General features: G+C 60.4%; 1 protein-coding gene across 1 annotated transcript; it reads left to right on the forward strand.

Moving 5' to 3' along the window:
- Positions 1–16695: 16695 nt before the first annotated feature.
- On the forward strand, positions 16696–18127 carry DIO3 (iodothyronine deiodinase 3). Its single transcript, XM_008154793.3, has one exon. The coding sequence runs from the start codon at positions 16696–16698 to the stop codon at positions 17608–17610; it is 915 nt and encodes a 304-aa protein (XP_008153015.3). The 3' UTR covers positions 17611–18127.
- Positions 18128–26308: the final 8181 nt, after the last annotated feature.

Genomic DNA, 26308 nt, shown 5'->3' on the forward strand with positions numbered 1-26308 from the left:
ATTGGCCCTGATTGCCAGCCAGGCCTAGGGACCCTACCCATGCACAAATTTCGTGCATCGGGCCTCTAGTGTGTATATTCTGTTGTTTAGATCATAAGCACTTAAGTTTAAAAAGCATGTTGATTTAAATAAAGACATTACAGAAATGATAAAACTGATGATACAAGGATATGACATAAATCATGTTGTGAGATTCTGCGGACCCCTACCTGGCAGAAGAGAGGTCTTAATGGGTATAGCTAAATAAACAAAGAAGGAGCTTGGGGACCTGTGACCTCTGCATCCAGCCACCCAGTGGGCAGATGGGCAGCCATGTTCAGAGGGCACCAGAGGCTGTCTGCCCTTAGAGATGGAGGAGCAGGGCTGCCATGGGGCAGGACTGGGAAGCTGAGGTCAGCACACAGGGGTGTGGACAGGAAAAGGAGGAAGTGAGGGGAGGGGCCCAGGGTGAGAGTGGGGGCAAAGGTGTGCCCTTTATCGCCCCAGCAGGAGGAGCCGCCAGCCTTTGGCTGGGCCCCCGTAAGGTTTCACTGCGGGTCCCTCCTCAGCTGCCAGGGCCTCTGGGGCACAGGCTGGTTCAGCTCTGGGCAAATTCCACAGCTGGGCACGAACAGAGCAGCCTCCCTCGCAGCTGGGAAGCCTGGGCCCCAGCTCTCCTCAGGGGACCCACTGCCCCACCCCGGCCACACTTTCTCCTATTGACCCGGAGCCAATGGCCATGCCCAGGCCGCAGGGGGCCACCTGGGCCTCCCATCCCCAAAGGATTCAAGTCCAGACCTGTGACTGGGGCCTCTGGGGCCCGCCCACTGTGTGGCTGTCTCCCACCCCATCCCCGCCCCTGCCCCTGCCTCTGCCACTCTGACAACCCCAAGCCATCGACAGATTCTCAGGGCTACGGAAGGACAGACCCTGCTCCCAAGAACTCACATACTGGGGACAGAGCCTCGTGCTTAAAAGCACACTGCATTGCAGGTGCTAGGCCGGGTGGGTGCAGAGGGTGGAGCCCTAAGTGGGCCTTAAAGGGGGAGTGTTAATTTCCTGGTAAGTGGGGGAGGGGGAAAGCAACCTGGGAGGCGTACTCCACGTGGTAGGAAGTTCCTGGGAGGGCGCTGGCGGCACACCGGCTCCTGAAGGCTGCGGGTGCCCAGGCTCTCCTTATGCAGAGGGTGGGCACCAGGCTGTCCGAGCGCACCTTCCTCCCCTGGGGTCCAGCACCCGCCTGGCCTCTCTGCTCCCCTCCACAGGCTCCTCACCAGCAGCCAACACACCTGTCCCCACTCCCAATCACTCAGAGCCCTCAGACCCATTAGCTCTGTCTGCCGCCCTATTGGACAGAGCACCTATGGGCCCGCTCCCTGTGCCCAGATCCAGCCTATGGCTGTGCAGCTCTCTGGGCAGATGCCCACCCTTATCCAATCAGAGGCCTCTCTAGTTCTTGGCTTAACCCTAGACCTGCGCCCAGGGGAAGGGCAGGGTGCAGGTCAGGTGAGGGCATGGAGGACCTCGTGACGGGCATTCTCAGCATGTGAGCTGGACTGGCAGTGGCTTTGGGCACCTCTCAATTCTTCTGCTCAGTGCAGAGCATTCCTTAGATGTCAGCGAGCACAACCCCGAGTCTAACCCCGAGTCGGCCCTTGACTCCTCCCTGGCCAGCCCCTCCCCTCCTGTCCATCCCAGCCCCTCCCCGTTCCAGACACTTCTGCGCAGCTCAATTCGGTTTCTTCATTCATTCAATGAGCATTTATGGCCCTGTCAGGTGCCAGGTGCTGTGAGGAGGAGGGGGGGGGGGGGGCGGGGCTAGGGTTTCAGCTGTGAGGGAGACACAGCCATCCCCTGGTCCCGTGGCCCTGGCTGCAGCAGCCTGGCCAGGGGGTGCCCCCCCAGCCCATGTCTGACCGTGGCCTCCCTCCCTTTAACACCTGCCGTGGTTCCCACCACCCTCCAGAAAAGGCTAGACCCTGCAGTTGACAAAATAATGGTCCCAAAGATGGCCACGTCCCCGTGCTGGGAACCTGTGGAGGTGCTACCTTCAGCGCAGAAGGGACTTTGCAGCAGTGATTCAGTCAGGGATCTGGAGGTGGGGGTGGGGGGCTCAGGAAGCTCCTTTAAATGTGGAGATGGGGTAGGAGAGTCAGCGGAGTGTGACCTGAGGCTGAAGGGACCAGGGGATGCGGGCGCCTCCCCTGGAGCCTCCGAAGGACCAGCCCTGCCGCCCGTGCTGGACTCTGACCTGTGAGGTAATAAATGAGTTGGTTTTAAGCTGTTACAGCAGCAGTGGGAAACTAATACAGCCCCAGCCCCTCCGGGTGCCCAAGGCCTGCCACCTCCAGCCTCAGGGAGCCTCTCCCTCCCCCCCTCCACCCTCAGCTCCCAGCCCCTTGGCCTTCACTCGGCTGCCCCTGCTGCTGATACAGCCCTCCTTCCACGGGCCAGGCCAGCGGCTCCTCTCACCCAGCCCTCACTGTCCCTTCCTCGGGAGCTCTCTAGATCCTCAGAAGTCTCTACCTTGAGCACGTGGGGAATTCGTGGGAGGTGATGGGGGAGTCCATGGCCTCCAGATCTTGGAAGAGGCGGGGCGGAGTTTCCAAAGGCCCCGCCAGCAGGTGGCTTGCAGTGACCAATGCCTGGCCTTGGACCCCACCACTTCAGACCCAAGTGCTGGCTTCTCGTGGGCTGGGCGCCTACCCAGGGTCAAGGTAGGGTGGGCACCTCAACAGGTGGTCCTGACCTGAGGTCACAGGAAGGGCTGGAATGTCAGGAATGGAGAATCAACAGGTGTCCCCTGCCCCTCCTGGCCCACCTCCCAGGGCTCCGTCAGCCCCATCCCAGTATGTCCTACACTGGCCCCCTGCAGCCCCCACCCAGCCATGTGCCCTCAAGGGTCGGCAGCTGAGCACTCACCCTGCTTGGGACCCTTACTGAGCAGAGAGCCCTGCACCTCTGAGCAGCCTCCGGGGAAGCATCCAGAGGTCGAGCTGGAGGAGGAGGCCCTCCAGGAACCGCTGCTCATTCAATGAGCATTTATGGCCCTGTCAGGTGCCAGGTGCTGTGAGGAGGGGGTGGGGGGGTGGGGGCCGCTGCGGGAGCTCAGAGGCTCAGAGCTCAGGGGGAGGGCACGGGTCTCCCCACAGGAGGACAGAAGAGCATCCACACCACAGACCTACACATGGCCTAGAGACCAGTCCCTCCCTCTCTGGTTCCCGGATCAACACCTCACACCTGTTGGAGTGGCTACTATAAAGTAGAATTTAAGAGAAAAGAACAATTGTGGTGAGGAGTGGAGACATAGGAACCCTACGCACTGTTGGTGGAATGCAAAACGGTGCAAGTTCCTCCAAACAAATTAAACCTAGAGTTACCACATGATCCGGCAATTCCATTGCTGGGTATGTCCTCAAACGAATTGAAAGCAGGATCTCAAAGAGATGTCTGTCCACCCGTGTCCACAGCAGCATTATTCACGGAGGCCAAAAGGTGGAGGCCGCCCAGGTGCCCTTCGACAGATAAGCGGATACACCAAGTGTGGTCCATCCATATAGTGGAAGGTCACTCCGCCTTAAGAAGGAAGGAACCTCTGCACCTGCTACAACGTGGATGAACCTTGAGGACATTGTGTTAAACGAAATAAGCCAGTCACGGAAGGACAAGTATTTTATGATTCCACTTGTCTGAACTCCCTAGAGCAGTCAGACTCATAGAAACACGGTGGGTGCCAGGGGTTGGGGGAGGGGAAGGGGGAGTTGGTGTTGAACAGAGTTTCAGTTTTGCGAGATGAAGACAGTTCTGGAGATGGATGGTGGTGATGGTTACACAACAACGTGAATGTACTTGGTGCCACTAAGCTGTATTCTAAAAGATGGTTAAAGATGGCCCTGGCTGGGTGGCTCAGTTGGTTGGGGCATCGTCCTGTGCACCAAACGGTTGTGGGTTTGATTCCCAGCCAGGACACATACCTAAGTTGCAGGTTAAATCCCCGGTCAGGGTGCATATGGGAGGCAACTGGTCAATGTTTCTCTCCCATTAATATTTCTCTCTCCCTCCCTCTCCCCGCCCCGGCCCCTTACCATCTCTCTAAAAATCAATTTAGAGATTTTTGAGAGTCGATCTATGAACCAGGAGGTCATGATTGGATTCCCAGTCAGGGCACATGCCCAGTAGGGGACGTGCAGGAGGCAGCTGACTGATGTTTCTCTCTCATCGTTGATGTTTCTCTCTCCTCCTCCTCCTCCTCCTCCTCCTCCTCCTCCTCCTCCTCTCTCTCTTCCTCTCTGAAATCAATGAAAATATATTTTATTAAAGATGGTAAATTTCATGTTACATGCATTTTACCACCATTAAGAATATTTAAAACGGGGTGCTCAGTGTGATTTTTTATAGTCGTGAAGCCCTTTGTATCATGTTGCAGTTGAAAGGGAACCCCAGCTCCTAAATAAAGCAGGAGAGAGCAAGTTGATGTAGGGGGTGGGACCCCAGGCCCACTTTCTCAGCCCCCACCCTCCACACCACCACTGGGGTGACTCCCCAGCCTGACACTCCCAGCCCAGTGCCTCTCTGGCCCCTCCCAGGCTGGTGGGTCTCAGAATCCAGGGCTCCAAAAGTGGGGCCCCGGTGAGAGAAGCTCCTCCTGCCCTCGCCGGCCAGAGCTCCAGGGGCCCTGCACCCCACCTGAGGTCCCTGAGGGATGAGGTGTGCCTGCGGAGGGTGGGCCTCCTCCGGAGGAGTCAAGTCAGGGCTGCTTCCTGTAGGGCAGCAGGGGCTAACGGGGCACGTGGGCAACCTTGGGGACCTACAGTTCTGCAATATTAAAATCGGCTTCTGGAAAGGAAACTCCCTTTCCTACTCTGCAGCCATTTCCAGAGGTTCCGAGATCATTAATTTAAGTGCAAGAAAAGTCCTGGTGGAAAACATTCATTGTTACGAGCTGAATGTTTCCATGTGGGTTATTACATTCCCCCAGCCCTGGGGAGGGCGGGGGGGGAGGGGGAGTCGGGAGAGCAAGGAAGAGGAAGGGTAGCCCCTTTGAATGGGAAGGTGAGGGGACAGTGCAGGCGCAGGGGAGAGGAGAAGTGGCCCTTCTCACTACAGCGGGTTCAGCCCAGGAGAGGAACCACACACACCAGTGCCTTTAAGCCAGGCTCTCATCTCAGCCTCACTCTGCACGTGGACTGTCACCCACGTGTTGATACTAGAGGCACCTGAGCCACTGGAGCCACAGTTACAACGTGGCAGAGCCAGCACTCAGACCCATGGACACATCCCTCCCATGACCCCAGAGCGCCAGCCACGTGCTCTAAAAAGCAGTCTCCAACCTGTGGCTGGCTGACCTCTAGTCACTGATCACTTAGTCATCCTGCAAAGAGGTGATGGACTTCTCTACCTGGACTCGTACTAATTAGGATACATTTTGGCTACTGTGACCAACGCCGAAAGTACACTGGATTAAACAGGACAGAAGCGTTGTCACGGTCTGAGTTTCCGCAGTCTAGGCTAATGTGGTGGTGACCCAGGTTCCTTCTACCTTGTTGCTCTGTAATCCTCAACCCCCAACTTCTATCCCATAGTCCACATGGCTGCTCCAGCTCCTGCCATCATGTCTGTCGTCCAGCAGTGTGATAGGGAGGAGGAGGAGAAGGGGAAGCCACCTCTCTTCCCTTTAGCAGGACCCCGAGGTTCCACACGTCACTTCTGTCATGTCATTGGCAAGGTTTTAGTCAAATAGCTGCATGTAGCTGAAAGAGAGGCTGAGAACTGGAACGGGCCACCATGCGCCCAGCTCACATTTGGGGTTTATTTTACTTTAGGAAGAGAGGAGAAATGGATATTGTAGGGGGAGGAATTCGCAATCTTTGCCACTAGAATACAACCTTCCCTTCCTCCCAGGACCAGGGTGAACCAACGTCATGGGGAAAAGACAGCGGCAGATTGCCAGGGGAGGGAAGAGATGATCTGATGAGAAATCTGAGGAGGCTTCCTGGGGGAGGCCACATCTGGGCCAAGCCTTGAAGGACAGCTAGAGTTTGGGAAGAGGAGACGGAAAGGAGTTCCAGAGGGAGAAGGTGGTAGAGCTGGCTGATGGAGCTTGTGTGGAGAAACTGGCTCCATGAGAAGAGCGTGAACTTGGGGCCAGAAGACCTACGTTTGGGTCCTGACGGAGTCAGCGGAGGCACCCAGTCTCCCTGAGCCTTGGTGGGCTCCCTCGTTGGGAGGCTGATGGTCTCCAGCACACCTCCCCACAGGCCTGGAACTTGTTGGTCATGGTGGCCACATTTCATGGCTGGAGCCCTGGGTCAGTGTGGGGCGGGGCAGAAGGTGAAGTTAAAAAGGGAAGTGGGGGACACCCCCCACCAGGCGGCCTCAAAGGCCAGGCCAAGCGGCTTGGATGTTGCTCAGGAGCCACAGGCACTTGCGTGGCTGGGCAGCATCCTGAGCAGAGAGCAGCTCTCTCCACACGACTGGAACATGGAGCGGAAATGCAATTGCAGGTGTGGAAACACAGAGCAAAGTCCCTGGAGAGAGACGCATGACATGGGCCTGCTGAAACCTGGGAACCCTTCAATCCTGACCAGGCATTTGGGAAGACTGCCAGGAGGAGGCAGCCCCGAAGCTGTCAGCCAAAGCAGGAGGGGGGGTGGGGACTTGCCCTGGAGGGGACCAGTGAAGGAGGACCCATGATCAGGGCCTAGCAGTGCTCCCAGCTGAACACTCAGGGCCCGCCCCCCAGCTGAGAGCAGGCGCTGTGCCTGGCCTGCACGCACATCCCAGCTGACCCCCAGTGACCTGGTCAGGTGCAGATTCTTGCTCCCAATTCACAGAAGAGGAAGCTGGAGCAGAGAGGGCTGATCACTTCATGGAGGCTGCACAGCAAGGCTCTGGCCCGGCAGCCAGACCAGCGCGCCGGGCGCTGCTGCACCATCCTGGGCCTCGGGATGTCCTTCAGGAACGCCTGCCATCACTGCTCTGGGCTCGGAAAGGCCTTTCCTCCTGAACAAGGGATAAAACTCCAGAACCGCTCTACCTCCATCACACCCCAAGGCATCCATCCCTTAGGAGGCAGGGAGCGTGATCCCACTGAACCGAAAGACAACCTGAGGTCACAGAGGTGAGGTCTCCTGCCCGGGTCACACAGCCGGTCCCTGGCCGGACAGGGTTTGCATCCAGGTCTCTATGACTCCAGTCCTGGTTCCCAAGTTCCTCTTCTTCCTCTTCTCATCCTCCTCCTCCTGCTCCTGCTCCTCCTCCTCCTCCTCCTCCTCACTGCGGCCTCTCCTCCCTCCCCCCTCGTTCCTGGCGTGCTCTCAGCAAAGAGAACATGCTCTGAGTCTCTGTTTCCCTGGGAGAAATCCATTTTCAGAATCTGGAGGTGTTAAAATGTGTTCTTTTTTTCCTCTCCAAAGGAGCCCTTCTTGAGGACAGAGGTGCCCCCAGAATCCCTCTAAGGCCACTGCAGGCCAGACCAGAAGCCAGGGCTGCCCCCATGGGAGGCCATGGCCCCAGCCGTGGTCCCCACACGGTGGTCTCAGGGAGGTGACTCTCCATCCTAGGACCGTGAGCGCTCAGGACATGTCCGGACCTCCAGCCTCAACCTCAGAAGATTCTCATTGGCTGTCCTGCCTGGCTGCTGGCAGCAGGTGACCGAGCCCACCTGCCAGGAGTGCCCAGGGCAGATCCATGCTGTCTCCACCAGACTGTCCTCCTCTGAGTGACAGCTGGGCCCGTGATGGTCACAGAAGCCTTTTGCCTTAAAGGCCATAGGCATCGCTGTGAGCATCCTCTAACGCACAGTGCCACCCGGGGAGCTCAAACCTAGGCACAGGGGGCGGCCGGAGAGTGAGGGAGAAGGGGGAGAAGGGAGGGACAGGTCGGAGGGATGTGGCAGGGAAGCCCCGGGTTCCAGTTCTGGCTCCAGACCTGGAGCAGGTAAGTCTGCACAGCTTTGCAGCACCCTCACCCCCACATGGGTGCTCACCCACGACCCTGAGCCAATGGGATGGGATGTGAGCAGACACAGAATGAGCAGGGCTTTCAAAGAGTTTGTGCACCGGGCTTTCTTTCCGTGCCTCCACTTCCCCATGAGATCAGGCCCAGGCGAGCTGCCAGAGGACCAGGGATGCGTGGAGCAGAGCAGAGCCACCATCTCAGCCGGGGCCACCCTAAGGCAGCTGACACCAGCCCACCCGCCTCCAGGCAGGCCAAGGAGCCCGCCAAGACCCCAGAGCAGCTGAACCTCGCAGCACAGAGAAACAAGCCCTCGTTGTCGTGCCAATAGATGGCGGACCGGGTTCCTCACTCACCAGACACACCGCACACCCCTCAAGCATCTGAGGCTCAAAAGGCCAAGGGCTTGTTCAGGGTCACACGGGGAGGGGGTGCAAATCCAGAAGCTCTCCCGGCTCCGGCGTCCACCATCTGCTAGCCTGGCAGACAGGTGAGTCAGCCCCAGCCTGCCCGGGGGGCCACGGTCGGTGGCGGGGACACAGGTAGGCAGAGCACCCCGGCTGATGCAAGGATCCCGGAATGCAAGGAGTGGCGTTGTGCCAAGCCCTGAAGAAGACCGACTTCTGGAGCTGAGAGTGAGGAAGTGGGGAGAGCCTTCTCGGTGGCAGGACCAGCAGGAGCGAGGAAGGACTCTCTTAGTCCACTCTGGCCAAATGGCCATCACCACCATCGCCCACCCACTGCCCATGACACCCCACGATGCCAAGAATATGGGCACATTTCTCCCCTTGCAGAGCCAGGCTGCCACCCCCCTCCCCCCCTCAGACCCATCAGACCCATCAGACACTGGCTGGGAAAAGGCGGTCATATACACACAGGGCTGCTCCTCCAACCCTTGGGTGCCAGGCTCTCCACAAACCCCTAAGCAGAGGGTACCAGCACCCTCCTCGTAGATGAGCAGCTGCAGCCCAGAGAGGTTCGGGAACATGCCCACAGGAAGCAGGGCCAGGATTTGCATCAAGTCGGTGAGATTCCAAAGGTCAAAGGTCCCCTCAGATGGAAAGGCCTGGTCCTTATAGGTCGATGGCTTCAGCTGACCGGCATTCCCACCCGGTTCAGCCTGTGGCCCCTGGAAATGCCATGTTTAGAGAAGTCTTTGCCCTGAACGGCGCTGCCAAGCCTCTGACCCTGTGGCCAGGCTGTGGGGGCTGCCGCGGGGCTGGTTTGAGCTGGTCCTGCACCGACATGGGGGTGGGTGCTGTGCATTCCCCCTCCCGCCACTCCCCCTCCGCATTGTCAGCAGCCATCTCTCCCCTGACACTGTGAATCCCGAAAGCAAAGCAAACCGGCCCGATCACAATGTGAGGCTCGGACCTCTGCCCACCTGGACATCGCCTCCCGAGGCCCGGGAGCACCCCCAACTCGGTGTATCCCCATAAACTCAGCAACCTCCGCCACAGACCTTCTCCTCCCCGGGGCTCCACTGGGCCAGTGAGGGGCAGGTCATCTCACCCCTCCGGCCCCCCATGCCCGCTTCCCCCGCAGATGGGGCCATCTGCCCCCTGAGCACCCTGGCTGACACCTGTTAACTGGAGAGTATGGGTTTTGGAGTCAGACATCGGCTATGTGTCCTCAGGCAAATCACCTCTCTGCGTCTCAGTTTCTCATCTGGGAAATGGGGACAATAAACGTCTGTACCCCGTTAACTATGTGGCACAGGTAACTGCTCAGGAAAGGCAGCCGCTATTGTTATCACGCTCCTTGGTAGTTCGACATATAGGTGTCTCCAGCAGCTCCCGCGCCCCTATCTGGGAGGATCCGCACAGTTCACGTGAGTCGGGACCCCTCTCTGAGAAAGATGGGCACAACACCCAGATCTGACCAAGGCAGCTGATCCCCCCTAGGCCTCCACAAAGTTTCTGCCTTGAGTGACTGTGCTCTCTGCTGTCTGGGTGGCCAGGACCCCAAAGCAAGGGCTCCTGGGGCCACCTCGCCCACGTGCGGAGAGAGAGCCACCCGAGAACCAAGCTGGGCAGAGGCCGGAGAGGCGGGGCCTTGGCAAGCATCCTTTGAGCACCTGGATACAGCCGTGCCTGATGGCATGGCTCCTCCTGGACTTCGCGCTGACTACGGCCAGCAAATCCCGTCTTAGTTAAAGTTACTTTGGATTGAGTTTCTGCCTTGTGCAAACCTGAACCAAACGCAATTACTGGGCTCAGGGAGGTGCCTGGGGACCACAAGGCTTCGCTGAGATGGGCCACTGGCACGGGGAAGCCCGCAGCTTGGGGACCTAGCAGGACCTTTTGTGGGCAAGGAGTGGACCGAGCTGGTGGGCACCCGGACACAAGCTCCCGAAGTGCCCGAGAGCCGAGTTACACTTGCTCACGGTGCCTGGCATGTGGTGGGGGCTCATGCCAGCTGTCACTACTAGTTACACTGCACGTCCGTGCCCTGGACTCTATCCAGGGGCGGTGGGTGTGTGACTGAACTTTTTCTTACAATAACCTCCCTGTCAGGTGATTGCTATGCTCCTTTCTCAGATGGAGGCGCGGAGAGTTTGTGTAACTTGCCCGAGATCACACAGCTTGGCCGTGGTCGAGTGAGTGGGAAGGCAGTGCCGCGCTCCTGCCGGGACACACAGAGCCATCGCCTTCCCTGCCCTCCGTGTCCCCCACCTGCTGCAGAAGGTCCCGAGGAAGACCAGGGGCCTTTGTAGAGAAGCCACGAGGAAGGCTGGAGCGCATCCTCCTCGAGCACGCCTACCCTCCCAGCGCCCTGGCCGGAGACCTGGCTGACTCCCTCTGGGAGCCTCGCATGGACCAGGGTTGGGCAACGGGTCCGTGGCAAAAGGACAGAAGGCTCAGGAGGACACTTCCACCCTAAACCAGCCCAGGGCAGCAGGGAAGCCTCATGAGGGAGCAGGTCCTGTCACCGCTTCCCAGGTCAGCCCTCTGTGGGTCCCGCTGCAACCTGAGCTCCCCTGCTGGCCACGGCCTGGGGGCTGTCCCCTGATGATGCTGAGATTCAGATGGAAACTGAGGCAAGCACAGCCACACGCACAGCCATGCACGAGGCTCAGCAGGACGGTCATTTTTTATCTTTCGGACACTGGGAATCAACCAAACACGTTTCGCCACATGGACAACATCTGTCACGGGTCTGTGGCCCATGGGGAGGACACAGCAGCTGCACCGTGTCCCCAGTGGGAAGTGGGTCCTACCGCGTTTTCACTTTTTCTTCTCACTGTGGTGCCTCTTGGTGGTCCCTGGTGTCCTCCAGGGACCCGAAAGGCACTGGGGAAGGAGACTGGGTATAAAGACATAGATGCACCCACGTGCGCATCTGGCATTGCCCTGCGTGGCGTAGGGAACATATGTTCGTGACCCCAGGTTCACCTCTCAGCTGAGGAATCTGAGGCTCAGAGAATCAAAGGGACTCAGAGAGGCCCGTCTGCTGGCTGGTTGTACCCCACCTTTTTCCAGAGAGGGTAAGAGATGGACAGGACAGAATGACCTGAAGGTGGCCCTGCAGCCAGCCTCGGGGTTCAGAGCAGGGTCTGTCCTTCACACATGTGGCTCACACCCCAACGCCCAGGCAGCTTCTCATGTGGGACCTCGGGCAGGCATCGGCCCACCTCCAGAGGGGCCTGCCTGGGCACCTGGGAGCCCTGTGGGCACTCCTGTGTCAGCGTTCAGGGCAGGAACATGTCAGAGCCCACGCTGGGTCTGATGAGTGGGGACAGGCCATGTAGTGAGGACCTCAGAGCTAAGCCGGAAATGGGGCAGGTGAATGATGGTGCTGAGAGTAAGTAATGAGGCCAGGCGCCTTCCATCCTCAAGTAGGGGTGTCCCAGGCCCGCAGCAGCTGGCAGGGGCAGGACAGGGCCGATAGGACTTCCTGGGACCTCCTGGAGTTTAGAGGCAGCACAGGGAAGGCACTGGGAAGCCCAGTGCAGACGAGGCCGGAGGAAGGCACAGGACATGCCCGGGTCACACAGCAGGTTCCCAGGGCATCGCCCCCTGGGCCTGCTCCTCCCCTTGGCCAAGAGCCCAGGCCCCAAATGCTGCCCAGACACTCCACTCCATCCAGGCCCTGCGGCCCCAACAAGCTCTTCTGGCCTGGCTCCCAGGCTGCCCAACCACTGGGAGCCCCCCCCCCCCCCCCCCGTCTGCCCCATGCCTGCCTCACACTCCCGGAGGGTGCCCGGCTGGGGCTGAAGAGGGACTGCGACCTGCCATCTTGAGGATACGGCTGAGACCAGACCACTGAGCATAGAGCACCTCCCCCTCCCCCTGCAGGGTGTCCACCTGTGCCGTCTGGCCACACTGGAGTCAGGAGAGGTGGGAGGACGTTTGGAGAGAAATCCTTCTTGAAGCCCGTGGGAAGTGTGAGCGCATGCATGGGAGGGCCAGGCACCGCGGGGGGGGGGGGGGGGCCTGCTTACCCAGAAGGGACCCAGGTTGGCCCAGAGGGGACTCCCTGCAGGAGCTCGCTGCGCCCTGGCTGCCAACTCGTCCTGCCTTGCTCACTGCTGCTGGTGTGCAAATGGGCTGAATGAAATACCTTGAAATTCTCCTGAAACGAGTTTTCAGTAAGTCCACACTGCACTCATTGATGCATTCTACAAAAGTTTATTGAGCTTCTCCTGGGTGCCAGGTTCAGGGTCGTCACTGCAGAGGACCCAGCGGCCAGCCTGGGGGAAGCTGGGCCAGGGCAGCAGGCTCTTAACCCGGTGGTGAAACCCGCCCCTGCTGAGGCTGCGGATGCGGGATGCGGAGGAAGGCTGAAGGCAGGAGGGCACCGGGGAGGGGGGCACGGAGGAAGGCTCAGGTTCTTCTGGGAGACCAGGCAGGCTGGACCCAGGTGGAGGTGAAGGTAGTGGAGGAGGAGGAACGAGAGTCGCCAGAGGAGGGAGAAGAATTGAGGGAACAGCATGTGCGGGGGCTCAGAGGCAGGACAGTGCCTGGCAATGCCCAGAGCATCAGGAAGCTAATGGAGGGGGTCGGGGGCCAAGATAGGGACAATGACCAAGAAGGGCTGAAGCCCAGGCAGCCAGGCCACTATGAGGGGGACAAGGGCACAGCCAGCACACACCTGTAGCTGAGGCTGGTCCATCTCCTCCCAGCTGCCTCAGGAGGCCCTCCCGCCCCAAGGAAGTCTCAGCATCAGCCTCTCTGGGCACTGGGAGTTACTCTGCCAGGAGGGAGCCGGTGGCTGCACCACCGCACACCCACCCACCCACCCACCCACATGGGGCAATGCGGGGGAGAGGTCAGGGCCCAGGCACACCTCCAAGCCCTCCCTTTCACAGGAGACAGCCGCCAGGAGGATAGTCTGGGAAACAGGGAGCCTGCCCCCCCCCCAAAAGCCCAGCACTCCCCTGGTCCCACCCCCTTGCCAAGTTGCTCCTGGACATCACAAGGATCCAGTTCCACTTGTCCCTCCTTGTCTTTCCCCTGCCCGCCCCCTGCTGGAGCTGTGAGAGGGCAGGCAGAATGGGGCAGCCTAGCCAGGCCCAGAGGCCTGGGGCACAGCCCCAGCTCCAACACCGGTCCCCCCAGGGCAAAGCCTGCAAGGCCACTGGGGCCAGGCCTCTGCGAGAGGCCTGGTGCTCCCCCAAATCCCGGGTGGGTCTTGGCCTTGGGCCAAGGTTCTCACTGCTGACCCCTCGGACAGGGTGGGCAGCTGGTAGAACGGGCCAGGCCTAGGGTGAGCTGGGGTGCTGCCCTGGGCTGGGGGCAGGGTGGGGCAGGGGCTGCTTGGGGAGGAAAGAGGGTTTGAGAGGGAGAGGAGAGGGAGGAAGGAGCAGTGGGGGAAGGGGGCAGGGTTAGCCCTGGAGTAAGCCCCAAGCTGAGATCTGGGTCCCATAGGCCAAAGGCCAGTACCACCTGGATCTGTCCTCACCTGCGCCAGGTGCGGGGAGCCAGGTGGGACAGAGCACCTTGTCCAGGGTTCTGGAACCCCAAGGTGTGGGTGTAGCCTGTCAGCACAAGGAGCAGAGCAGGTCCCCCAGAGCAGCTGACGGCCCTAAGATGCGGCTCCCCTGAGCCTCGGTGGGGCTGGAGGGTGTGTGTGTGTCCTCGGAGGCTGCTGGCTGGGCAGGACTGGACGCACCCACAAAGGAGACCAGACAGGCCAGTCTTACATCTGCCCCAGACCACACACGCCATGACCATCACCACATATCCCAGGCAGCACAAAAGGCTCCCCCAGCCCAAGGTGGCTTTGCATTTTCGGAGACTAAATGTGGAAGTTTGGGGGGTGGGGGGGGGGGGCCATGGCCCTGCCCAGTTCTGGCGTCAGAACAGGTCCTTGAAGGGCGCCCTCAGAAATCAAAGAATCGGGGCTTAAGAGTTTGTCCAACAAAAGTTGGGACTCCTCTTGCCCCAGCCCAGGAGGCAGCAACCCCAAGCCCCCAACCCTCTCAAGAGACTTGCCAAGTGGCCTTCTCTCCCTATACTCTCACCCCCACCCCAAACACAAAAAGGAAAGGAAACAACTTTGCTAATGCAGAGGTGCTCTTGGGGAAGACAAATGGGACACCACCTCCATCTCCACTCCACCCACCCCCCAAGTCCCCCACTTCCCGCCCCCCCACCACCACCACCCCTTGCCACAGCCCCAGCCAGGTTTGGCTCAGAGAGAATTCACTAACCTACCTGAGAGACCCCTGCCAGGGTGGTTAGGGGCCCGGACAGGCTCGGAGAAGTAGGGGAAGAGGCTGGCTTCCTTCTGGGGGAGAAGTTCCTGGGCTGTGCAGCCCCCACCCCGGGGCCCCAGGCGGCACAGCAATGGCCTGAGTGGGAGGAAGAGGAGAGGGGCTGCACTCCCACGCCCACCGCCTGCCCCTCGCGGTCCTGTCCTGCCGAAGCCACGGGGCCAACAGGAAGCTCACGGGGCAGAGTCCCTCCGAGGCCCGGAAAACCGGAGGGGGGACCTCCGCACCTGAGTCCTAGTCGTCTATCCCGCGCGCCCTGGTCCCGCTGGGTCCCGGCTGCAGGCTCCAAGCCCTGAGGTGGACGTCTCCGGACTGGCTCCCTCGCCGCCGCCGCCGCCGCCGCGAGCGATTTACCCTCGCCCTTTCTGCCCAGCGAGCTCCCCCCTCGGCCGGGGCGCGAGCGAGGTCTCCGTCCCGGGAAGAAGTTGGGCGGCCAGTCCCGGGTCGGGCGGCGCACGGGGCGCAGGCGGCAGCGCCCTCGGACTCGGGCTCAGCCACCGCCACCCAGACAAGTCCCCACGACTGTGCGGGCGTCCCGGACAGCTCGACTCCACAGACGGGGTACAAACCGCTCGGGACCGGGCGCAAGCCAGGCAGAGTCGGAGGGGGACTTGTTCCCAGCTTCAGGGACCGTGGGTCAAGGCACTTCCCCTCCCGGCCGCCCCTGAGACCTAGTCGCCGGTCCCGCGCCCGAGCAAATCAGAAGGACGCGGCGGCGGCAGCGCCAATCCAGGCCCCCGCGGAGTTGGGGAGTCGCCCCTCACCCCGAAAGCCTCATTCCCGGTGGAGAGTACGCACTTTCCGCGTCCGTGCGCCTCCGCGACTAGTGGAGCCGCAGCGCTCGCGGTCGGCGAAGGTGGCTCAGCTCGGGCGCTCCAGTCCCGACGTTCCCGGGGCAGAGAGCAACGTCCGGGGACGCACGGGACGGGTGCGCCCGGCGGCCGGGGCTGCGCCGGGCGAGGCAAGCGGCGAGAGGGGAGCGCTCCGGGATTCAGGCAACAGCTACCCCTAGTGGGAGAGCCGCCGGGGCCGCCGCCGCCCCGCGCCCTTGCCCCGCGCCCCGCGCCCGCCGAGCCCCGCGTCCGAAGCGCTCCGGGGTCGGCTGGGCGCAGGGACGGCGCTTCTTTCTCCAGCCTTCCCGTCCGCGGCGCCCGGCGCTCCTCGGCCCGCGGGCCCTGCCCTCCGCACCTCCCGCTGGGCCCCCGGCCGCTGACCCGAGAGCTAAGGCGCGGGGCAGGGACGCGATGGGACGGGGCGGGCGCGGCCGGGGCGGCGCGCAGCAGCCTCGGGCAACGGCGGGGAGCGCCGAGCGCGGTGTGCGTGGCGGGGCCGTGCGGGGGGTGGCCGTGTGCGAGGCGCGAATGTGAGCGCGCGCGGGAGACGAGCGGGCGAGCGGGCTCCGGGAGGCAAGCGGAGCCCGCGGGCGAACAGGGAAGGCGGCGGGGACCCAAAGTTGCCTCCTCGCGGGCCCGCGTCCCCCGTGGGGCGGGAGCCGGGGCCAGCAAAGCGGCGGCCGGGGACCCGCGCCCCGGCGGCACCTGGGCAGCGGACCCGCACGAGCAGCAGCGGCGGGGGCGGCGTTGGCGGCGGCGGCGGCGCGCGGGAAGCGAACCGAAGCTCCGGCGCGGCTCGGCGAGCGCTGGAGAGCTCCACTCAGGTGCGCGGCGAGAGGGGCGCGGGCCGGGGCCGGGCTGCTGGGACCGTAGCCGCGCCAGCGCTCGCACTCACTGGAGGATCTCCACAGCAGACGCCTGGGTCCCAGGTCCAGCTCGCCGTCCTGGGAGGCAGCCCCGGCCGGGGTCCCCCGCCCCTGAGAGCTGGCTAGGCAGCCCGGCCCCAGGCACGACCGCCCCGGCCGCCCCGCCCTCCGGCCGCCGGCGCCCGCCCCGGGCCCAGGATTGCTGATTTCTAAGGCTTTGGCCCCCGCGGCTGGGGCATCCCTCCGGGCTCAAGTTGCAAGGGGGCGGGCCCGGCCGGAGGTGGAGTCTCCCGCCAAGTGAAGCCTCGGCTATAAATCGAGCTCCCTGCACAGCTCCAGCCAGATGCCGGGCCAGGCCGCCCCGCCGTTGTTGGGGGGAGAGGGTGGGGGGTCCCAGGGGGCTTGGGGGGCCGTGGCTACCATGCTCCGCTCCCTCTTGCTTCACGCCCTGAGGCTCTGCGCCCAGACCGCCTCGTGCCTCACGCTCTTCCCGCGCTTCCTCTGCACGGCCTTCATGCTCTGGCTGCTCGACTTCCTGTGCATCCGCAAGCATTTTCTGGGCCGGAGGCGCCGGGGTCGGCCCGAACCCGCGGTAGAGCTCAACAGTGAGGAGGAGGAGGTGCCCCCCGACGACCCGCCCATCTGCGTGTCCGACGACAACCGCCTGTGCACCATGGCGTCGCTGAAGGCGGTGTGGCACGGCCAGAAGCTGGATCTCTTCAAGCAGGCGCACGAGGGCGGCCCGGCGCCCAATTCCCAGGTGGTGCTCCCCGACGGCTTCCAGTACCAGCACATCCTCGACTACGCGCGAGGGGACCGTCCGCTGGTGCTCAATTTCGGCAGCTGCACCTGACCACCGTTCATGGCGCGGATGAGCGCCTTCCGGCGCCTGGTCACCAAGTACCAGCGCCACGTGGACTTTCTCATCATCTACATCGAGGAGGCGCACCCCTCCGACGGCTGGGTCACCACCGACACCCCCTACATCATCCCACAGCACCGAAGCCTGGACGACCGGGTCAGCGCCGCCCGGGTTCTGCAGCAGGGTGTGCCCGGCTGTGCCCTGGTCCTCGACACCATGACCAACTCCAGCAGCTCAGCCTACGGTGCCTACTTCGAGCGGCTCTACGTCATCCAGAGTGGCATCATCATGTACCAGGGCGGCCGCGGCCCTGACGGCTACCAGGTCTCGGAGCTGCGCACCTGGCTGGAGCGCTATGACGACCAGCTGCACGGCGCCCTGCCCCGTCCCGTGTAGGCAACCGAGGGACCGTGGGCTGAACTTGGAGGGCCCCGCCTTCGCGCCTTCGAAGCCCACGTGCAAACAAGGTCCCAAACCAGGCCAGGTTTGGCGAGGGCCCGGTGACCAGCTGTGCTGAGCCACAGGTCGCAGGCTGGGTCTGCACCCTCAGCCACGCCATCTGAAGGCCCACCCCCCCACCCCCCGCACCCCGTCCTCTGCTTCTGTGACTGCCCCTGCCTGGCTCGTTCTAAATCCCCTTCTGCGTTGTGGATGTGGTGCTACCCTTTGCCGCGTGCCCCTGGACTTGTCCCACAGAGACCCCTGCAGTGTTCTCTCGCGCCCCCTCCCCAGAGAAAAGGGCCCAGCCTTTGCCAGGGTCAGCGGCCTCTGCAGAGAGACGCTGGCCGCGCCCTGGCACCTGCGCGCAGCTGTGCTCAGCTGGGCGCGCAGCCCACCCTGGCCGCCCCGCACCACACCTGCCGCCTGGGGCGGGGATGCCGGCTGTTTTGTGTCTTGTTTCGTGTCCGTGAGGTGGGGGTGGGGGAGGGGGGTGGGCAGGGTTGTTTCCCCCCCTTAGTTGCGGTGCTCTGGAGCCCCGCTGCTGATGATGAGCTGCCTCTAACTGGTCTTGACCACGAGCTGCTTCTGAATTGCAGGGGGGCTCCCAGCAGCGCCTAAAACCAGCGGGGGGAAGAGCCCTGGGCTTCCGAGAGGAAACCACCATAAAGGGGGTGGGGACGGGGGGGGGGGGTGGGAACTGTCTTGGGACCAGAGAAGGAGGTTCAAGAGGTTCGCAGAGGCCCAAGGAGAAGGGAGAGGCTCAGGCTCCCAGAAATGGGGTCCGGGGGGCTGACGGGGCTGCGGGTGGGCCTGAGTGAGAGGCGGCCTCTGCAGAGCTGCCATTGCAGGGTCGGGAGGTGGGGGGCGGGGGGCTTGGAGGACATGTGGTGTTTTGCTGGGAGCATTCCCTGTGTGCGAACTTGTGTTACGTGACCATAATAAAGGCTGATGTAAACTGCTTTGGTGTTGCCTTCGGTCCCTTTGTTTTTCCTTCCCCCTGAACAGCGGCGGGACTTCCACCAAAACCTCTCCCTCGGGCTCCCATCGTGACCCTGGAAGAAAGGGTGGGGTCGCGGGCAGGGGCGCAGGGGGAGGGGGCGGGGGAACCTACAGGGAAGGTTCTGTGGCCGTACCAGGGCGCGCGCACGTGCACGGTACCGGGTGGAGGAGTTCGGGTCCGGGAGGGAGGCTAGGGAAACCTGGGGGTCCTCACTTGCCGCGTGTGCACACACACACACACACACACACACGCACACACCTGCCCCCGCAGGAGTGAAGCTAACTTCTCCCAGGGTCCGACCTGCGGGGAGGCGGGTGTGTGGGGGCCAAGCATCAGGTAGGGCTGGGCTCTGGCCACCTCGGGCGCCTCTGCACACCTGGCTCCTCCCCAGCCCCCTTCCAGCATCTGGCGTCTCCCTTACCCGCTTTCCGCACCTGCAACATTGTCTCCCCACCCACCCCACCCCCACCGGGCCGCTGAGGTCCGCGGGGGGTCGTCCTGGCGGGGCTCCGGGCGGTGGAAGGAGAAGGGATGGGAGAGGGAGCGCGCAGCGCACCGCCATCACACCAGCAGCAGCACCTACGGCAGAGCTGGGGTGGCGCGGCGTGCGCCCCCCTCCCAGAAACTCCCTCCTCCTGACCCTCCTCAGCTTCCCCAAGTTCGAGCCAACGCCCCCCCACCAACCCCCCGCCAAAGGAATGGGAAGCGGAGGAGGATGAGGGGGAATGAGGCCAGAAAGAGAGAGACAGCCGAGTGCAGGGACGGGGGGCTAGGGAGGAGGGGGTCGCGACGTTTAGCACAAACCCCCGCCCTCAGTCAAGGCCAGGCGCTCCCAACCCCGCTTCGCTCCCTCCCCTGCTGCTCCCTGGGTGGGGGTGATCCCGGGACCCCACCGCCCTCTGCTAGCGACACCTGGAGCGGGAGAATGGGCGGGAGGAAAGAGCGCGGAGGGAGGCGGGGGTCCCGGCCCTGAGTGGGGGGAGGGGGACAGCCGGGCTTCCCCGGCGGGGGTACCAGGACCGTCCAGGTGAGGAAGGGGGTGCAGTGTCGGTGAGCGTCCGGGTACGAGCAAGCAAGCGCGCACTCTGGAGGGGTCCGCGCCGGGGGAATGGGGGCGCAGCGGGCGAGAGGGAAGAGAGAGGCCCCGCACCACCCAGGCTGCCTCCAACTCTGCGCCCAGCCCAGCGCGGCGACTCCTTGAAAACTTTTTGAAACTGACACCCTGGGCTGGGGGTGGGGGGGGGGGGGGCAGGGGGAGGGAGAGAGAAGGAGGGTTTTGCTTTAAAAGTATTTATGAAAAATAACTTCTAAGAAAATTGGCACTGATGGTAGTTCTGCATCTCCTCCCCTCCCCCTCCTCCTGCGCGCTGCTTCTCACCCCGAAACCCCCGGGAGGAATGCGGAGAGAGAAAGCGGCGGGGACCCGACCGGGAGGTGGGGAGGCCGGTCCCGAGCTCCAGCCCGCGCTGGCCCCGGTGGGAGTTTGGCGGCCGGGAGGAAGCGGACGGCCGCCAGGGGCCACCGGGGTGAGGGGGGGGGGGGGGCTCACTGCGCGCTCCGGGGATCCCCGGACCTGCCGGCCTCTTGGGGTCCAGTTAGACCCGCTGAGAGACCTCTCCTCCCCAAGAAGTTTCACCCTTGGCGCTGGGACGGAAACTTGGAGCGCTCGGCGCTGGGGCCCGTGGCCCCTGCCACTGCCCAGACTGGACGCCCCGGAGCGTTCTGGCTCCTCATCACCACCACCTTTTCCTCTCTCTCTTCCCCTTCCTTTCTCTCTCCCTCTTCCCCACCCTTCATCTTCTGTTTCTTTCTTCCTTTTCCCTCCTTCTTTTCTTGATCCTTCCTTTCCTTTCTTTTTCTCTCTTGTCCTTTAAAATCTCTCCTTCTTGTAAAAACAATGCGAGCTCATTGCCAAAATCGCAGGAACCAAGCCTCTGGGTGGGCACTTTCCAATGTGCCTCTTCCTGGCCCTCACACCTGTAAAGAGATTTTTTTTAAAAACAGAGCGGGATTAGGCTTCGTAGCCTGACAGTCACTTTGGACTCCTGCGGACCCCTCTTTCCTGTCAGTGAGTGTTACACGGGCCAGGTGTGTGTGCGGCTCCGGTGTAGGGAGGTTTCCTTAGGGCAGCTCACGCTGGTTTAAGTGAAATTGCTCGGTCAAGGCATGTGCACGTCCTTAAAGATGTTTGCTTTGCCATAGTTTGCTCAACTACCTTCCAGAAAGTCTGTTTGATTTTATTATTTTTTAATGTTTCCCCAGTGCGCTCTCTCTCTCTCTCTCTCTCTTATGTATCTGTACATGAAAATGTGCAGATAATACATAAATCCATCTTCGATATTAAATTTTAAAAACAGGAGAACATAGAGCAGAAAACACAAGCCTCACTTAGAGCAGGATTTCTCAGACTGCAAGTGGGGACCCAGCGGTGGGCCATGAAACCAGCTTCTCAGAGGACTGAAGAACTGAAACAGAACGTGCGCTATAAACATCACGTACCTTTCACCTAGGGTGACCACGGTTTGGGGAAACGTTTGTTTCAGGGGTGTGTGTGTGTGTGTGTGTGTGTGTGCAGGTGGCTGATGTGTTTCAGGGGTGTGTGTGTGTGTGTGTGTGTGTGTGTACAGGTGGCTGATGTGTTTCAGGGGTGTGTGTGTGTGTGTGTGTGTGCAGGTGGCTGATGTGTTTCAGGGGTGTGTGTGTGTGTGTGTGTGTGTGTGCAGGTGGCTGATGTGTTTCAGGGGTGTGTGTGTGTACAGGTGGTTGAGATGTTTCAGGTGTGTGTGTGTGTGTACAGGTGGCTGATGTGTTTCAGGTGTGTGTGTGTGTGTGTGTGTGTACAGGTGGCTGATGTGTTTCAGGGGTGTGTGTGTGTATGTGTGTGTGTGCAGGTGGCTGATGTGTTTCAGGGGTGTGTGTGTGTGTGTACAGGTGGTTGAGATGTTTCAGGGGTGTGTGTGTGTATGTACAGGTGGCTGATGTGTTTCAGGGGTGTGTGTGCGTGTACAGGTGGTTGATATGTTTCAGGTGTGTGTGTGCGCGCGCACGCAGGTGGCTGATTTGTTTCAGGTGTGTGTGTGTATATATACAGGTGGCTGATGTGTTTCAGGGGTGTGTGTGTGTACAGGTGGTTGATATGTTTCAGGTGTGTGTGTGTGTGTGTGTGTGTGTGTGTACAGGTGGCTGATGTGTTTCAGGGGTGTGTGTGTGTGTGTACAAGTGGCTGATGTGTTTCAGGGGTGTGTGTGTGTGTACAGGTGGTTGATATGTTTCAGGGGTGTGTGTGCGTGTACAGGTGGTTGATATGTTTCAGGTGTGTGTGTGTGTGTGTGTGTGTACAGGTGGCTGATGTGTTTCTGGGGTGTGTGTGTGTGTGTACAGGTGGCTGATGTGTTTCAGGGGTGTGTGTGTGTGTACAGGTGGTTGATATGTTTCAGGGGTGTGTGTGTGTGTGTGTGTGTGTGTGTACAAGTGGCTGGTGTGTTTCAGGGGTGTGTGTGTGTGTACAGGTGGTTGATATGTTTCAGGGGTGTGTGTGCGTGTACAGGTGGTTGATATGTTTCAGGTGTGTGTGTGTGTGTGTGTGTGTGTGTGTGTGTACAGGTGGCTGATGTGTTTCAGGGGTGTGTGTGTGTGTGTACAAGTGGCTGATGTGTTTCAGGGGTGTGTGTGTGTGTACAGGTGGTTGATATGTTTCAGGGGTGTGTGTGTGTGTGTGTGTGTGTACAAGTGGCTGATGTGTTTCAGGGGTGTGTGTGTGTGTACAGGTGGTTGATATGTTTCAGGGGTGTGTGTGTGTGTGTACAGGTGGTTGATATGTTTCAGGTGTGTGTGTGTGCGTGTACAGGTGGCTGATGTGAAATGCATTTCTCCTGAGGGATCCAACAGGCTTGGAAATGGTGGAAAGCCACCACCCTGAAGTTCCCATTCCTCCCTGGTCCTGGACAGCCCGTGACCTGTGGAGTGTTTCCTTCCAAGCTCTGCGTCACCTACTGACATGCTCAGATACGGGTTCCGTAATCAAGACCACACTGCACAGTGATGATCGCCCCACCCACCCCACACACCTTTCTCCTGCCATCCCTCCTCCTGGCACCCTTTCCCTGTCCACACACCTAGAGGGAGCAGGTCTGTGCTGCAGGATATACCTCGCGGCAGCACCATCCGGCTGTCTGGGACCCCACCCCACCCCACCCAGGAGGAACGCAGCTCTGCCCTCACCCTCAGTCATTAGCACTTTCAAGGTCCACCATCAGCTTAGCCCATGGTTTAGCCTCAAGCAGGGAGAGGGAGGTGGGGCATTAAGCAAGTTGGTAGACGAGATCATATTTGTCCCTGGAAGGCACCAGTGCCTCCTCCAGGAAGACATGGAGGGAAGGGCACCCTGAGTGGAGGGTTCTGCTGGTGCCAAGTAGAGGCCTGAAAGTAAGAGTTGTGTTCAGAAAGCAGGGAACCCCTCCCCTCCCGCCCCACCTCAGCCAGGTGGCTGCAAAACAGGAGGGTGAGGAGGAGGAGGAGGACAGGCAGAGAGGAGCCTTGGGCACCAGCCCAGAATCCCTGCTGAGCCTCAGGGGTGGGAGCCTCAGACTGCAAAGAGGGGAAGGGAGAGGGAGAGGGGAAGGAGCATGGATGCCTGGGGATGGGGTGGGTGAGCGCATCCACCCAGCCTCCGCGGACAGAAGGTGCAGCTGCGCTTTCAGGAGACAGGCTAGCATCTCTGCCTTGCACCCAGCAGCTGTCCTGAGGTACTTACCGGAAGGAAATCATCCAACGATTGGCCAAAGGGGTAGGTAGATACCAAGAGGTTCCTGGCCTCCCCTTTGTAGGATCCAGACCCCCACCTGTAGGAAAATAATGTCCCTAACCTTCCCCCACAGGTGGAGGAGTAAAGAGCGACATCTGTGTGCTTGCTCTGGGGCCAGGCACTGGGCAACGTGTTCTATCGGGAGTGTTTGATTTGGTCACTCTCACAGCCCTCTGAGAGGAAGACGATCATTAGCCCCATTCCACTGATGAAGAAACTGAGGCTTGGCATGGCTGGAGTCAGCCGGGCCTCGGTGTGATGGGCTGAACTGTGTCCTCCTCCAAAATCCTTATGTGGAAGTCGTAACCCCCTCCTATCGATCTCTAAAGAGGTAATGAAGTTAGGATGAGGTCAGTGGACTGGGCCCTAATCCAAAAGGACTGATGTCCTTACAAGAAGAGATTAGGACAGGCACGCACAGAGGGACCAGCGAGGGAAGACAGTGAGGTGGCAGCCACCCGCAAGCCGGAGACCGAGGCCTCAGGAGACCCAGCCTCCAGAACTGTCAGGAAGTCATCGATGTCTCAGCCCGCCTACACCCGCTCTGTGGTCCTTTGCTAGGGCAGCCCGAGCAAACTGAGACACAAGGTCGTGCTCTAGATTCTAGAGTCTGGAAGACGGCTTTGAACACGGGCCTCTCCAACCCCAGTGCTGGGGTTTGACGTGGGCTACACAGCGTTCCTCCCACGTGAGTCAGGGCCCCTAGACTTCCCACCCTCGGCAGGGGCACGCAAGGACAGCCCAGGCCAGTGAGTCTGAACTGGGAGGTGAGGGCGTGCGCTCTTCTCTAATATCTGCACACACACACACACACACACACACACACACACACGCAGCTCTAGAAAAATCTCCCCGGGGAAGTTCACAGTAGCTGTCTCTGTGTGGGTGGATTAGCGTGTTTTCTTACTTTCTCCTCGTCGGTAGCCTGTGATTTTTCTGTAGTGAGCATGGATGGCTCTTATGACAGAAAAATCAAACTAAAAACAGCGAGAACAAAGGCTGTGGCAAGTAGCAGCCTGGAGGCAGAGAGGCCAGGGCACACCGAGGTTCTGGCTGGAGGCAGTGAGTCCTGGACCAGGCCCAGCGGTGGAGGTGAGAGGTATTGGCTGGCGGTGCTGAGAGGAGAGACATTGGGAGGGAGGGAAAGAGGGGATAGGGCTGCCTAATAAAATACAGGGCACCAGTTACATGTGAATTTCAGATAAGCAACAGGTAATCTTTCAGCATTAAGAATGTCCAGATACTGCATGGATATACTTACACTAAAAAATGTATCTGCTGTTTATCTGCAACTCACAGTTAACTGGACATCCTGGGTGGGTTGCTTGTTTTACCAAATTTGACAATCCCACGTGGGGGTGGGGGCAGACAGTATGCAGTCTGTCTGAGGCCCAGGGAGAGGCAGCCTCAGAGCTCGAAGACCACGGCTGGGAAGGTGGGCCCACAGCCTCTAAGGTCTTCGCTTCCATCTTCCCAGGACAGCTGGGCCCCCGTGGCCAGGCAGAGGCCCCCAGACTCTCCGGAGCCTGCGTTTGGTGACCGAGAGCCGAGGAAGAAATGACCAGCGGCTCAACCAGCCGCACAGTTTGCAGGGCCCGGTGCAAGATGCAAACACAAGACCCCTTGTCCAAAAAGCAGGGGACAAAGTGCCAGTAAGGTGTCCCATGCAAAGCTTTGTTCTTCCTCCTGTGGTACCTCAACGTGCTGTGGGACTTGTTTGCTATTTCATATCATAAATAAATCAAAAACTAGCATTTTAAATGATGTATTGGTCTGGGTTCTCCAGAGAAACAGAGCCAACAGGTTACACGCAGAGAGGTTTCCTGTCAAGAATGGGCTCACGTGACAACGGAGGCAGAGAAGTCCAAGATTTGCAGTTGGCACTGATGGATGTACGAGTAAGCTCCGATCCCTGGCCAAAGGCTGAGACCCCGGAGAGCCAGCGGTGGGACTGAGGTGGGGCTCTGAGCCTGAAGGCAGTCAGGCAGAGAGAACAATTGTGCCCTTCCTCACGCAGCCTTTCCTGCTACTCGGGCCTTCAACGGGTTAGACAAGGCCCACCCACATTGGGAGCGCAATCTGCATCCCTCAGCCCACGAATTCCAATGTTAACCTCAGCCCGGCCGGCGTGGCTCAGTGGTTGAGCGTCGACCCATGAACCAGGAGGTCACAGTTTGATTCCCGGTCAGGGCACATGCCTGGGTTGCGGGCCCGATCCCCAGTGTGCAGGAGGCAACTGATCCATGATTCTCTCTCATCATTGGTGTTTCTATCACTCTCTCCCTCTCCCTTCCTCTCTAAAATCAATAAAAATATATTTTTTTAAAAAACAACAAATGTTAACCTCATCCAGAAATACCCTCACAGACACGCCCAGAATAACGTTCCACTAAATGCCTTGGCACCACACAGCCCGGCGGACTTGACACAATTAACCATCACACATTATTAGCATGCATTATACCATTCCTCTTTCCTCTTTCAAATGCCGTATAAGATCCTTTACTCCATATGTGGAATCATTGAAATGTCACATTCATATTTCGTGGCTCGTACCTGCACGTGGATTTTATTCTCACCAGAACAGTGGAAATGCCACACAAAGTGGACTCATCTGTTCTTAGTAATATTTCACTTCCCGGGACACACGCATTCGGCAACACTCTCGGCCTTCGGTTTGCTGCTGAGCGTGGAAGCGCTGCAAGAAAAGGGACTGCAGGGGTGGGGGGGGGGGGCAGCGCTCCCTTCTTTCCTGCGCCAGCATTTCCAGGGCCCGGGGTGCCGGCTTCCGCACACCCACCGACCTCGCGCTCACCCTGAGTCTCACTGAACTCCTGCGTGTCGTGGGC

Source organism: Eptesicus fuscus, chromosome 5 (assembly GCF_027574615.1).
Source record: "Eptesicus fuscus isolate TK198812 chromosome 5, DD_ASM_mEF_20220401, whole genome shotgun sequence".
NCBI classification, from domain to species: Eukaryota; Metazoa; Chordata; class Mammalia; order Chiroptera; family Vespertilionidae; genus Eptesicus; species Eptesicus fuscus.